General features: G+C 39.8%; 1 protein-coding gene and 1 pseudogene across 3 annotated transcripts in view; both read right to left on the bottom strand.

Annotated features, from left to right (window-relative positions):
- The window catches only part of EEA1 (early endosome antigen 1), a 129815-nt gene that overhangs the window by 39589 nt on the left and 75763 nt on the right, over positions 1-14463 (bottom strand). For all 3 annotated transcript variants that reach the window (XM_044980571.1, XM_044980564.1, XM_044980579.1), the window contains 7 exons: positions 10083-10232; positions 8538-8657; positions 8081-8284; positions 4430-4630; positions 3060-3173; positions 1285-1440; positions 416-555 (listed from right to left, as the gene is read on the bottom strand). In XM_044980571.1, the coding sequence (XP_044836506.1) occupies positions 416-555; positions 1285-1440; positions 3060-3173; positions 4430-4630; positions 8081-8284; positions 8538-8657; positions 10083-10232 (1085 nt within the window). The remainder of the gene's footprint in view (positions 1-415; positions 556-1284; positions 1441-3059; positions 3174-4429; positions 4631-8080; positions 8285-8537; positions 8658-10082; positions 10233-14463) is intronic.
- LOC123362319 lies at positions 12831-12947 on the bottom strand (annotated as a pseudogene).

The raw sequence follows: 14463 nt of genomic DNA on the forward strand, positions 1-14463 counted from the left end.
AAAAAGACAATGCTTCTCTCTCCTGTGAGGGAAAAGATGCAGAAACCCTCACTGAGGTGCGGGGTTACTCTAGTGTTTTAGGTGAGGTCTGGTGATCATGAAGGTGAATAATAATTTCAATTCTAGTCTAAGAGTATAAACATGCATTTGTTTGTTCTTATAGAACAATTCAAATTTGAATCTAGGTCTGAAAAGTAATCATAGAATCATAGAATCTCAGGGTTGGAAGGGACCTCAGGAGGTCATCTAGTCCAACCCCCTGCTCAAAGCAGGACCAAACCCAACTAAATCATCCCAGCCAGGGCTTTGTCAATTAAAATTCTGCTTAAAGGTACATACAACATTTCTTTAATCCATTCTTATTTTTACAATACAATTAAAATTTGTCAGTATGCATTAAACAGTGTTAGCATACACTTCTCTTTCTGCTTCAAGCTGTTTAGTCAGTTCTGTTGTTCTAAGGCCTAGATCTGTACACTGCTGCCGTTGCTGTTGTAGCTCCTGAAGAGCTTGTTCTTTGCTTGCTTTAACCTCAAGAATGTCAGCTTCAAGTTTCTGTAAAAGAAAAGAAAAAGCTACAGTTACCATTACACAACCACCAGAGTGAAAATTTGCTCAGTTGTTCATAAATGCCTCCAGCCTCCAGGTATAAAGGGGCTACAGCAGGGGTAAGGATCTCACTCCTAGTCTTCACATACATTTAAAATTAAACATACTTCTATATTTTAATGTAGTCAAATATCTGTAAGACGCTTAAAATACTGTAATCTAAAAATAACCCAAATATTTATAAATGGAACATACTCCACCTCTGTGCAATTGTATACACGTCTCATGTCACTGTATTCTAGCTTTTTGCCTCCTGCCTCAAACGTAATACACTGAAGATGTGTGTACATTAGGGTCTGATCCTGCAAACACTTATGCACTTGAATAAAGTTACTTGAAGTTTATATAAACACAAATGTGAGAGCTCTGAATTTAGGAAGTGGTCTATGTCTCATCTCTTAATATTCTCCATGAATTACATTCAGGGTTCCAATTGGAGGGGAAGGAGGTTGGGGCAGTGCAGGCAGTTTTGGCATAACTCCACTTTCTCATTCATCAGCTGAAAAAGGAAACACTGGGAAAAGAGAATACTAACAACAACACTTTTTAGGTGGCTGGCCATCCTCCTCCTGCAATTTCCGCACTGCTGTTACCATGCATTATGAAACAATTTTGTTGCTTTACATGGTGAAAACTAGTTTTATAAACTCAGGTTCTTCATTTCTGAATACAAACCTTAAGCTGTCCCTCTAGCTCCTCCGTTTTCTGTTCTAAATAAAGACGTTTCTCTTTATACTCTTTAAGATTGGCTTCCAGCTGGGTACAATATTCTTGCTTGTCATTCAGCGTAGCCGTAACCTGATCTAACTGAGTGTTGACCTTATTTAACTCCTATGAAGTAAAATATAATTGAAAAAGGTTACTTTTATTAAAGGATGAGTATTTTTTTAAATTATTAAAATGTTCTCTAAACACATGCCTAAATATTTACTTGTCTAAAATGTTCATACGAAATTTTTAAAAATGTACATGTTATACTGGAGAAAAACAGCATATTCAATAGCTTATTCTTTTCAAATTGCTTTTAAGGCAGAACTTTTTCACGAGCAAAATTTTTTAAAAATTTTTGCTATTGCATGCATGGGAACATAATATTAACCTATTTGTAGCAGTCGATTAAATTTAGCAGGAACAAGGACATCCAATACCATGTGACCAGTCAACTCTCCACAGACACCAATGGCTTACGGATCATAGTTTGAAAACTATTGGTTCAACATGGAACAATATTATTTTCTACCAAAAATGGAACACGCAATACTGATAGTCAAAAGACCCACATGTTTTATGGTGAACTGGACCTAACTTATGCGACACACTGATGCAAGAGACTGACAAATTTGTCAGCAGCTTCATTTAAAATAAAATATGGGAGATTTTTAATTAATTAAATATGAAAATCACTACAGAAGGACTTGTGCTATTTATGCTGATAATCAATTCCCCACCCGAAAAGGCATGGGAGCCGGTGTTAGTTTTGGAAGTGGTTTGAAATTGTGGATGTTTCTACTGAAATAATCAGCAGCAAAACAATTAACCATGTTGACAGTTAATTTATCATCATTTGTTTTCAATATTAGCACCCCAATGAGACGTGCTGATTTAGGGATGGAGTGCACATAGACTTTCACCAAAGTAACTAAATTGGTTTTAATTCATCCCTTTTTTATTTTAATGCAAGTGTGTGTGTGTGTGTGTGTGTACACACTTATTTTGGAGTAAAAGTATGTTTGTTCATTTAGCTGAAGTCTGTTTTTTTTATCTTGAATCTGAAGACTCCAGAAAAACAACACTGCTTTGTTTTACACTCAATATACTTTGTAAAGTCTCTCTTCATAATCACACAGGTTAGAAACAATTCTATTATAATATGGAAGCTTAGATTCTAGAGTAAATTTCTGCAGCAGGGGTGGATTTCACAGTCAATTCCATACATTACAACAGGGGTCCCCAAAGCGGTGCCTGCGGGCGCCAGGGCGCTCGCTGGGGCATCTAAGTACGCCCGTGTACTGGCCAGCGGACGAGCATCTGCCGAAATGCTGCCAACAAGCTGTGACCTCCAGAGGTGTTGCCGCCGAAATGCTGCCGATTTTCGGCGGCAACGCCTCTGGATGACGAAGTTTGTCAGCAGCATTTCGGCGGCGACGCCTATTGACGCTGCCGCTTGTCGGCGGAATTTCGGTGGATGCTCATCTGCCGCCACGGTCCTCTATGGCTCGTCATCTGGCGCCAGCCAGACGAAAAAGGTTGCGGACCACTGCATTACAATACACAGGGCCCTGCTTATAGCAAACAGGACAAAATATAGCACATATTCAAATACTCTGAATAATGTCTCCAATGCAAATGCAAATCCAGAAGGACTTTGATTTTTTTTCCCAAACCAAATTGTCCTTTGGGTTTTGTATGAAGGTTATCTTAGATGATCCAGTAGCATTAATTTCTCCTACCTGTTGTTTATCTTGCAGTGCATTCTGGGCTGTGTCCAAATGATTCTGAAGATCTGCTCTTTGAGCAGCTTTTGATGCTTCTGCTGAAAGCAGTAATTCAGTCTTTGCTTTTATCTGAAAAGAAGAGTGTTACAATGTTTGTAATGTGAAGATCATCAGAAAATTAACTCAAATTTTCTTCCTACTAACAAGCACTATAATACTAGCTATTTATTGCTAATTATTAGTAATTCTGACATGATGAAATGATGGACACAGAAATCAGAGCTAAAACACAAGTTATTAACAAAGTTTAGACAGTTGAAGACAGAATGGAACAAAATAAAATAAAGTTACGAATAATTGTTCCTCTCTGAAGGCAGATCTCTAGGGTTAAGTCCACCTAAGTTATGCAACTGCAGCTACATGAATAATACAGCTGGAGTTGACATAGCTTCAGTTGACTTATTGCAGTGTCTACACTGTGCTGGGTCAATGAAAGAAATTCTCTCGTCAACTTACCTTATGCTTTTCGTTCTGGTGGAATACCGGAGTTGATGGGAGAGCAATCTGCGGTCGATTTAGCGGGTCTTTCATTAGACCCACTACATTGACCCCCCGGTGGATCGATCGCCGCAGCATCGATCCACGATTAGTGTAGACATACCCTGAGTTATGGGGTCCAATCCAGCTCTCCTTTTAGTCAAGGGAAATCACCCTGGCATGTGGACTGTAGAATCATTAAAACAGTTTTCAGACAGGCTTCTTAGCCTTAATGCACACAGCAAGTCTGAGGCCTGGTCTACACTGGGGGGGGCGGGTCGAACTAAGGTACGCAACTTCAGCTACGCGAATAGCGTAGCTGAAGTCGAACTACCTTAGTTCGAACTATTTACCCGTCCTCACGGCGCGGGATCGAAGTCCGCGGCTGCCCCGTCGACTCTGCCACCGCCATTCGCGGTGGTGGAGTTCCGGTGTCGACGGGAGCGCGTTCGGAGTTCGATATATCGCGTCTAGATGAGACGCGATATATCGAACTCCGAGAAGTCGATTGCTACCCGCCGATCCGGGGGGTAGTATGGACATACCCTGAGTCTTTTAAGGAGACATAACTTTTCCTTCGCTGATTCCTTGGTGGTGGCTGTGTTCTTTTTGGTGTGGGTTTTTTTTTTTTTTTTTGGCTGCAATCCTTGTATCTTAGAACCACTGATGTCTTGCTGGATTATATCTTGCTTATTGCACTTCATTTGGTTATTTGTTGCTCACAAAACAAGCAAACTTTAGTAGAAACTTAGCCTACTAGCCTTGTATATTCAACAAAGGCCACCTTTTTCCATGATGAAGTGCAGATGGTTTTTTTTTCATTAGGATATAGTACAAAGGCAAATTACCTGTAAATCAAGCTGGGATACTTTCTCTTTGCTTTCATTTAGCTGACTATTTAGTTCACCAATGCTTGTTTCTAGGGAGAGCACACGGTCCTGAGCAGCTCTCAGATGTGCCTTCTGCTCTTGCACCTGCTCGTGCAAATTCTCTTGGGCTTGTTTATGGCTTTCCGACTGATTCTTCAGCTTTTCTGTTAGCTGAGTTACCTACAATATAAATAAGTTGCCAATTAAAAGTCCAAAGGCAAAATTAAAAACACCCTAAAACATGTTGTCTTGGTTATGAAGCCCCAATACTGATCAACTTCACCACTTATTGATTCTACAAAGTTTCTCTTTCTGGACAACAACAATGCATTTATTTTTTGTGTGCAATACATGAGTGACCCCAACTTTTTAAAGCATAACTATTTTGACAAGAAATTCAAAGCCAGCAAGCATGATCACTCTAATATAACACTGTGAGTGTGTATCCTTTTGTGTGTGCCCAGTTAGTGTTGGCTAGGTTGAGAGACAGATGAGGATGGTTGACTCTTGCTTTATTTATAAGAAAAATAATATAAACACATCATGGAGGCACCAGTTGTGGTTCAATAGTTAGGCTGAGTTGAGTTTTGCACTGAAGACCTGGATTCAACCCTTTGGTTATGTATTATTGCCTCTTTTCCACCTGAGTGGATAGTCATAGTTTGGGGCCCTGGGGATGTTCCAGCTGGAAGTAGAATTTGATGGTATTTTATTTGCTGCAGTCCTGTTTATTGGAAGGAATGTACACAGTGATGGGCCTCTGAATACAGAGGGAGCCAAGAACAAAAGGAGCAGTTTCTAAGCTTACAGCCAACTCCAATCCAAAAGCTTTTTTCATGGTCAGAGGCTCCTGCTTGGCTTTCTTGCGTCTCTTTCTCTCTGTTCTTGTCTGCTCTCTATTTCTGTGTGCTCTCACCCTTACTTCCTCCCATACACTCCTGGTCATAATACCCAGTAAAACCCTCCGCCCAAATGGTGCTAGATTCTAGGCAGATACTATTGGGCTTTTTTTTGCATGTTCACTCATCAATTAGAATGAGGTTTTAGCTTGACACATAAGGTTTCTCCCAGCTCATAAAAGTATGAAAAATGCAACATACAGCACTTGCTCCTTGAATATAGAATGTAATTGCCAAGAATTTACAAGTAAATCCAATAGAAAATTATATACATTTGATTGTATCCCTCTCCCTCCACCTTTCACGTTTCACCTGTCTTCTTAAGGCCTGACCCTGCAAACACTTCTGCTCATGCTTTACTTTACACAACATGAGTAGTCCCACTGACATGTGTATAAATGTTCATATGATCAGTACCTTGGATTATAAACTCTTCAGGATAAGGGTATTTCCACATTACCATTAACACTAATGTGAGTTACATGTGGCCATCTAGAAAATAATATATCCCTATCAATTTAATCTTTGCCAGTTTCAAAGCTCTATGTCTGCAACAAACATGAATTGAACTCCATTTAATTCATATTCGTATTCTATATATTGTGTATGTTTTATTATAAGTTTATAGCAAGTATGGCAAAAAACATCCATTAATTACTTACAAAAAATTGACATGTGTTTGCTACCAAAATATTTTTCAAGTAGCTCATAAAAGACACAGGTGTTCCTTCCGTTACAAACAGGTAACAGCTGATATTGGGAACTAGTACATTTCTATCTTATTTGTACCAGTAGCATACACTATGGACTATATGCCAGAGAACTCACATTCAGCTCTAATTACTAGTAATGTGTTGCACATATGCTGCAAAAGGAGACCAGTGTGTTCTAATAACCTTTGTAAGTGTGCAACAATATTACCATACTGGTATTTGAAACAGTATACTAAAAGAATTCCTCTAAGTACAAAAAAGAGTCACTAATATACAATCATGCTACCTTTTGCAAAAATATGAAGTAAAAATTGTATGCACAAGCAGTACTAATTCCAGCATAGCTTTTTAAAAATAATGTGTGTGTATATACATACACATATTTTAAAAGATTATGCAGCTAAAATTACTTTAAAAATACCTTAAAAATATCTAATATACCTTTCAGATGGTACACTGTGATTGTAAATTCCAACTTCAAAGATCTTTTCATTAAATCATATTCAGTGTATGTTATGTGTTTTCTTGTTCAAATATGTTATCAATTAGATTTCCATAGAGGTAAGAAAAAAAAATCATTTTGATTGTCTGTATAACACCATCCTCCATATCCAAGTGCACAACTTGTGCACCTGGATGTGAAGCACCAAAATGTATTGCTATCAGAACAAGAAGGGGGAGGGGGGGGAAATGTCACAGAAATCTTGTGAATTTTATAAAGAGATGCTAAAAAAATACAGTATCCAAGAAAGAGCGAAGTACAGTGGAGGCTGAAGCTGCAGACTGGGAGATAGAAACAAAAGAGACTCTTCTTAGGGCTTGGCTACACTTGCAAGTTGCAGCGCTGGTAGAGGCTTTCCAGCGCTGCAATTACACCCCGTCCACACTTGCAGGGCACAACCAGCGCTGCAACTCCCTGGCTGCAGCGCTGGCCGTACACCCAGGTCTGCTTGGGGTATAAGGGTTGCAGCGCTGGTTCTGCAGCGCTGGTCATCAAGTGTGGACACTCACCAGCGCTGTTATTGGCCTCCAGGGTATAAGGAGTATCCCAGAATGCTTTTAACTAAATTATTCCCTTTGTTTTGTTATGCAGCCTCTCTTTGTTTTGTTGTCAATTCGAGCTCCGGGCTCCGTGCACCTGGAGCTGCTTCAAACATAGCTCCTGTTTGCTGTCATTAATCTGTAACTACTGTCAACAATGAAATGAGATAACCCCCTGCAGGGGTTGAGTGTTTGCTTTGCTTGAGAGAAACGGGGGAGGGGGCAGAGGGGGGAAAGGGAGTATGTTGGATGCAGGCTGTTTGCAGTTAACAGTAAGGGGGTGGGAAAATTCTGATTTTGCACAGTGTCGGTTCCAAAAATCCACTCTCTCTTCCCCCCCCCCCCGGTCCCTGTCACACTGCCCCACACCCCCCTCTTTTGAAAAGCACGTTGCTGCCACTTGAATGCTGGGATAGCTGCCCATAATTCATCACTCCCAACAGCGCTGCAAATGCTGCAAATGTGGCCACACTGCAGCGCTGGTAGCTGTGAGTGTGGCCACACACCAGCGCTGGCCCTGCACAGCTGGACAACCAGCGCTGCAACTACCAGCGCTGCAGATTTGTAAGTGTAGCCATACCCTTACACAAACTTTCTTAAGGGTATTCGAGGCTTTTGCCAGGTTTCAGAGTAGCAGCCGTGTTAGTCTGTATCCGCAAAAAGAACAGGAGCACCTTAGAGACTAACAAATTTTATTTCAGCATGAGCTTTCGTGAGCTACAGCTCACTTCTTCGGATGCATAGAATGGAACACACAGACAGGAGATATTTATACATACAGAGAACATGAAAACGTGGAAGTATGCATACCAACAGGAAGAGTCTAATCAATTGAGATCAGCTATCATCAGCAGGAGAAAAAAAAATTTTGAAGTGATAATTAAGATGACCCATAGAAAGTGTGAGGAGAACTTAACATAGGGAAATAGATTCAATTAGTGTAATGACCCAACCAATTAGGCTTTTGCATTTCTTACCTGCTCTTGCAAAGTATGGTTTTTCTCTTGCAGCTGGTTCAGAACTGCAGTTTCTCCTTCCCCTGCTTGAATTTTCGCATACAAGTCCTCTCTTTCTTTTTCTAACAGGGTGATGTTCTCTTTACTCTTTTGTAGCAAGGCCTCAAGGTTTTGAATTTTTTGGTCCTTATCTCCTATCTGACGCAGTACTTGTTCCAAATCATTCTAAAAATGAATTAAATAGTTTCTTTAAGTATAGGGACCTTAAAAGTTATTCCTGATGCATGACATGTTAGATATCAAATTTCACAAATACTTACTACATATTCTATTTTGAAATTTAATTAAAAAAAGAAAATGTTTTACATGAGGAAATCATGCAGCTTGTTTACATGTTGCAATGCACAGGCAATATTAACTGCTGCAGTACACTAGTTTGAAAATAATGTGTGGGTTGGTTTTTTGTTTTTTTTTTTACCTGGGCTTCTCGGAGTTTTGCTGTAGTGCTTTGCTGAAGAGTTTGTTGCTCCTGATGCTGCTGTTTTGCTTTATCTAACTGATGCTGTAATTCAGTGCAATTTGCTGCTTTTTCCTTTAGCTTAAAAAAACAGTCACGGACTGTTGACTGAAAACTGACAAGCACAATTCAGTAGTTCAATAACATTTATCATTTACTCTAATACTGAAAGACTGTACACTAAACAGTTTAACATTTCAAACAGGTGTAAAAATAGTAATTTGTCATACCAGTTCTATAGCAAAGAACGAACACAGCACTGAAGTACTTCTCAACACTGACAGTAGGTAAATTCTAAATAACAAAAATTATCCCAAGTATCAGACATGCATTATTTTACATCTTAACACCAAACTGTTAAAGGAGATTTAGTCTTTTTTCCTATGGATAAGGTAGAGTTGAAGTAAATTATATTCATAAAGTATTCTAAGTGCTAATTATCATTAGCAGTTTTAGTAGCAACTTCGGGCTGGTCCACTCTACAGACATGCACTGGTATAACTACGTTGCTCAGAGGTCTGAAAAATCCACACCCCTGAGCGACGTAGTTATACAGACCTAATCCCCGGTGTAGACAGCGCTGTGTCGGTGGGAGACCTTCTTCCGTCAGCATAGCTACTGCCTCTAAGGGAGGTGGATTAACTACACCTACGGGACAGCTCTTTCCCATCAGCATAGAGCGTCTTCATTAAAGCGCTGCAATAGCACAGCTGCATCAATGCAGTTGTGCTGATGCAGCGTTTTAAGTATATACCTGCCCTTACGCTCTGCTTACCTTAACAGATTTTCTGGAGCCAACATGCAAAGCATTGCAGTGTTAGCTGTATGACTCTCATTAAAGTCTAAGAGTGGAGGTGTCTTCTAAACTGCAGTAAAACTTTGAAAATGTACCACTCTTAGATATTTGGCACATTTGCATATAGCTAATATAAACAGGTCAACAGCAAATATTTGTTACTAAGGTAGTGCCCTATTGCAAAAAAACTTGACCTATTAATAGAGTAGTAAAATTACTGTTTTCTGACACCAATTCCCCCCTACACATTATTCACTATAATCACATTATGTCTATTACTTCTTCAATTGGACCCTGATCCCATAAAAAGATATGCATACCCAACTCTGCTATGCATGGCATAAGTTTCTGTGCATTGGGGATCTTTTTGCATGCTCAGATCCATAGCCTCAAAGTCCTCAAGTGCCATGGCTATATCCTTTATTTATCTGTAAAGCACCTCGCACATTTAGGCTCTAGGCAAGGAAATAATTCTTAGGCTTCTAAAAACAAAAAAGTAACTGTCCTATAGACTATTTTGCCGAAAGAAAAATAGTAGATTTTTTTTAATGAGGATTTTTAAAAAATGCAATTAAGTTTTAACAAACTTAGTCAAAGCTGTCAGTTGGGCACTAACTCTGTAAACACCAACATGAGAAGGATGTTGCAAGTAGAATACACAAAACATCACTACAACAACGGTGAAATCTGATCATGTGTATTACTCCTACCTGCTCTTCAGCACGAGAAAGTTTTAACTGCAGATCAGCCACCTGCTGTTCCTTGTCCATCAGTTTTTCACTAGAGAGTTGTCTCTGTTCTTTCAGTCGACCATGTGCTTCCCCTAGCTGGCGTTCTGTCTCCAGAAGCTTACTGTGCAACTGGAAGAAAATACTAGTCTCAGTTTTCCAGCCACTACACTGTACTTCAGACTCATTATCCACATAATATAGTAATTTTCATCATGCTTTTAATCATACAAGAATGGTACGACTAAAATGTCTTGGGAATTATTTTCATAAACCTGAGCGAAATCAAACCAGCCAAGTGCACATGCAGGAGCATAGGCTCAAAAGGAGTGGTACGTTCAGAAGGTGGGAAGTGAGTCTACGAAGAAGCAGCCTCACCCCTTTATAGAAGCCCCTCTATATGAGCTATGTGCCCTTACACAGAGAAAAGCAAGGATTAAATTCCATCCCCCTCCAAATGCATAAAATATTTATCATGTAAAACAGCAATGGCTGAATCAACATCTTACACAGAGCTCAGAGTAAATCAGCATTCCCATGCTCTCCAATGGCCCATGCTCTAAGTTTTTACTGGCGACGCTGGTTCCAATACCATGGTGTTCTGCATTATTTGGGCAAGTGGGACTTGTATTTCAGCTCACCATGAGCCCCTGGCATTCCTCCACTACAAGGGAGGCTGATGTATGGACTCTCTCTATAAGATGTGCTAGATCTTTAGGAGTGTTCTGTGATCACATGCCCTTTTGTAGCTTACTCCCCAGCTCCTTCCATAGGACTTATAACCCACTCTCTTGGATTGGCTGATGCATGGGAAACTTCTCCGGAGAGTACAAAGTAAGGACCTAGACAAATCAGAGGACTGGGCCAAAAGAAATCTGATGAGGTTCAACAAGGACAAGTGCAGAGTCCTGCACTTAGGACAGAAGAATCCCATGCACTGCTACAGACTAGGGACCAAATGGCTAGGCAGCAGTTCTGCAGAAAAGGACATAGGGGTTACAGTAGACGAAAAGCTGGATATGAGTCTACAGTGTGCCCTTGTTGCCAAGAAGGCTAATGGCATTTTTGGCTACATAAGTAGGGGCACTGCCAGCAGATCAAGGGATGTGATCATTCCCCTCTATTCGACATTGGTGAGGCCTCATCTGGAGCACTGTGTCCAGTTTTGAGCCCCACACTACAAGAAGGATGTGGAAAAAATTGGAAAGAGTCCAGCAGAGGGCAACAAAAATTATTAGGGGGCTGGAGCACATGACTTATGAGGAAAGGCTGAGGGAACTGGGATTGTTTAGTCTGCAGAAAAGAAGAATGAGGGGGGATTTGATAGCTGCTTTCAACTACCTGAAAAGGGGTTCCAAAGAGGATGGATCAAAACTGTTCTCAGTGATACCAGATGACAGAACAAGGAGTAATGGTCTCAAGTTGCAGTGAGGGAGGTTTAGGTTGGATATTAGGAAAAACTTTTTCACTAGGAGGGTGGTGAAGCACTGGAATGGGTTACCTAGGGAGGTGGTGGAATCTCCTTCCTTAGAGGTTTTTAAGATCAGGCTTGACAAAGCCCTGGCTGGGATGACTTAGTTGGGGACTGGTCCTGCTTTGAGCAGGGGGTTGGACTAGATGACCTCCTGATAGTCTATGATTCTATCATCAGCTAAAGGAGCTAAGGGCTTTCTTTACAGTTATTTGCTATAAACAGGCATCCATGCAAACAAATTTTTCTTCTCTCTAAAACCTCTAGCTGTTATTTTAGGCCATTAGTTACCTCCTGCCCACTACTGAATCCCAACCAACATATATATGTGAGCTTCCATTTTGTGGATTCAGGAGCAACAGGTAACTACAGAGTAAGACAGAAGTATTTCAATGCAAAACATTGAATGGGTCAGACCTTAGAGTAGAAAAACTACTTCCACCTAACAGGAGCACTTACATCAGTGGATAAAAATATCTGAAGCTAAATTATTTCCCTTTATAAGTCCACACTATTAACCACTGTAAATCATTCCACCTGTGGGTGATGGACTATTAGTAATTGTGACATAGTAACACTAGTAATCTGTCTGTGTGATTGGAGGCAAGAAGTTTTGGTAAATTGTTAATGTAATTTCCTTCTAAAAATATGCACAAGAGTTAAGCAAACTTGGGAAAGTTTGCTGCAACAGCTTAACTGCTGATGTCATTTGTACCCTGATGCTGGGAGAAAAACACCAAAGGTAGGAAGAAAGGTCCAGAAAAAAAAAATCAGCAGAAGTATAACAACATTTTACATGTTACAGAAATGAAGGTCACACTTTCTGTAACACAGATGTTTATAAACAATGTATATTTAGTTTATAAACAATGTATATTCAATAAATAATTAGTAGGTTTTCTAAGCCTGATGGAGACATGAGCAGCATGTGTTTTAGATGGTTATAAATCTATTAAAAAGATCTATAAAAAGGGAAATAAGGACAACCCAAGGAATTACAGACCAGTCAACCTAACTTCTGTACCTGGAAAGATAATGAAGCAAATAATTTGCAAACATCTAGAAGATAATAAGGTGACAAGTGAGAGTCAAAAAAAAAAAATGGTGTCAAACCAACCCGATAGCTTTCTTTGACAGGGTAACAAGCCTTGTGGATAGGGGTAGACGAGGTATATCTTTACTTTAGTAAAGCTTCTGATACTGTTTCGGATTATCTTCTCATAAACAAACTAGGGAAATGCAACCTAGATGGGGCTACTATAAGGTGGGTGCAAAATGGTTGGATAACCATTACCAGAGATTAAACTGATAAGAACAGATACTGCACTTGATCTTAGCGTACTTATCAATGGTTCACAGTCATGCTGGAAGGACATAACGAGTGGGGTCCCACAGGGATCAGTTCTGGGTCCGGTTCTGTTCAATATCATCATCAATGAGTTAGATAATGGCATAGAGAGTACACTTAAAAAGTTTGCAGACGATACCAAGCTGGGAGGGGTTGCAAGTCCTTTGGAGGTTAGGATTAAAATTCAAAATGATCTGGAGAAATAGTCTGAAGTAAATAAGATGAAATCCAATAAGGACAAATGCACAGTACTTCATTTAGGAAGGAACAATCAGTTGCACACGTACAAAATGGGAAATGACTGCTTAGGAAGCAGTACTGCAGAAAGGGATCTGGGGGGTCATAGTGGACCACAAGCTAAATATGAGTCGACATTGTAATGCTGTTACAAAAAAAGCGAACATCATTCTGGGATGTATTAGCAGAGTGTTGTAAGCAAGACACGAGAAGTAATTTTTCCACTCTACTCCATGCTGATTAGGCCTCAACTGGAGTATTGTGTCCAGTTCTGGGTGCCACATTTCAGGAAGGGTGTGGACAAATTGGAGAGAGTCCAGAGAAGAGCAACAAAAATGATGAAAGGTCTAGAAAACATGACCTATGAGGGAAGATTGAAAAAGTTGGGTTTATTTAGTCTGGAAAAGAGAAGACTGAGAGGGGACATGATAACAGTTTTCAAGTACGTAAAAGTTGTTACAAGGAGGAGGGAGAAGAATTGTTTTTCTTAACCTCTGAGGATAGGACAAGAAGCAATGGACTTAAATTGCAGCACCGGAGGTTTAGGTTGGACATTAGAAAAAACTTCCTGTCAGAGTGGGGTTAAGCACTGGAATAAATTGCCTAGGGAGGTTGTAGAATCTCCATCCTTGGAGATTTTTAAGAGCAGGTTAGACAAACACCTGTCGGAATGGTCTAGATAATTCTTGGTCCTGCCATGAGTCCAGGGTACTAGACTAGATGACCTCTCAAGGTCCCTTCCAGTTCTATGATTCTATGTTAGAAGAAGGGGCTATAGATGGTTACAAGCCATGGTTATATGCCACTTATTGACCTATTGGATTCTTACAAGCTATATAAATGATTAACCATTTATTTAAAAAACACCATTAACCTTTATAAAGGTCTCTTTAATATAAAATGTGATCAAAATGCATTTTATTTTTCCCTGTAAGATACTGCTAAGCACAATACCTATTTTCTGCCTTAATGTCACAAAAAATAAGTCTATAGAAGCAAGAGGCAGAGTATATGGCCAAAAGCTCTTAAACCATTGACTTCTGTGGGGAATGGTGTGGCGCAGTGTGGACATGTGATGAACTTTAAGCTAATAGGGCTGTATAACCAAAGACTTTACCATAGCGAGTAGAATGTAGTTATTACTGATTTTACTTATAAAGAAAAAATATCTCTGGAGTTAAAAAGGTCTGACCAATCGTAGGCTATCATGTTCAAAGTTGCACGATAAAAACAATATTTATTAGCAGCTATCACTTCTAAGGAAAAGAGAGAGTTATATTTTCCTTTTCTCCTCGCCCCCTGCATCC

The sequence above is a fragment of the Mauremys mutica genome, chromosome 1 (assembly GCF_020497125.1).
Source record: "Mauremys mutica isolate MM-2020 ecotype Southern chromosome 1, ASM2049712v1, whole genome shotgun sequence".
NCBI classification, from domain to species: Eukaryota; Metazoa; Chordata; order Testudines; family Geoemydidae; genus Mauremys; species Mauremys mutica.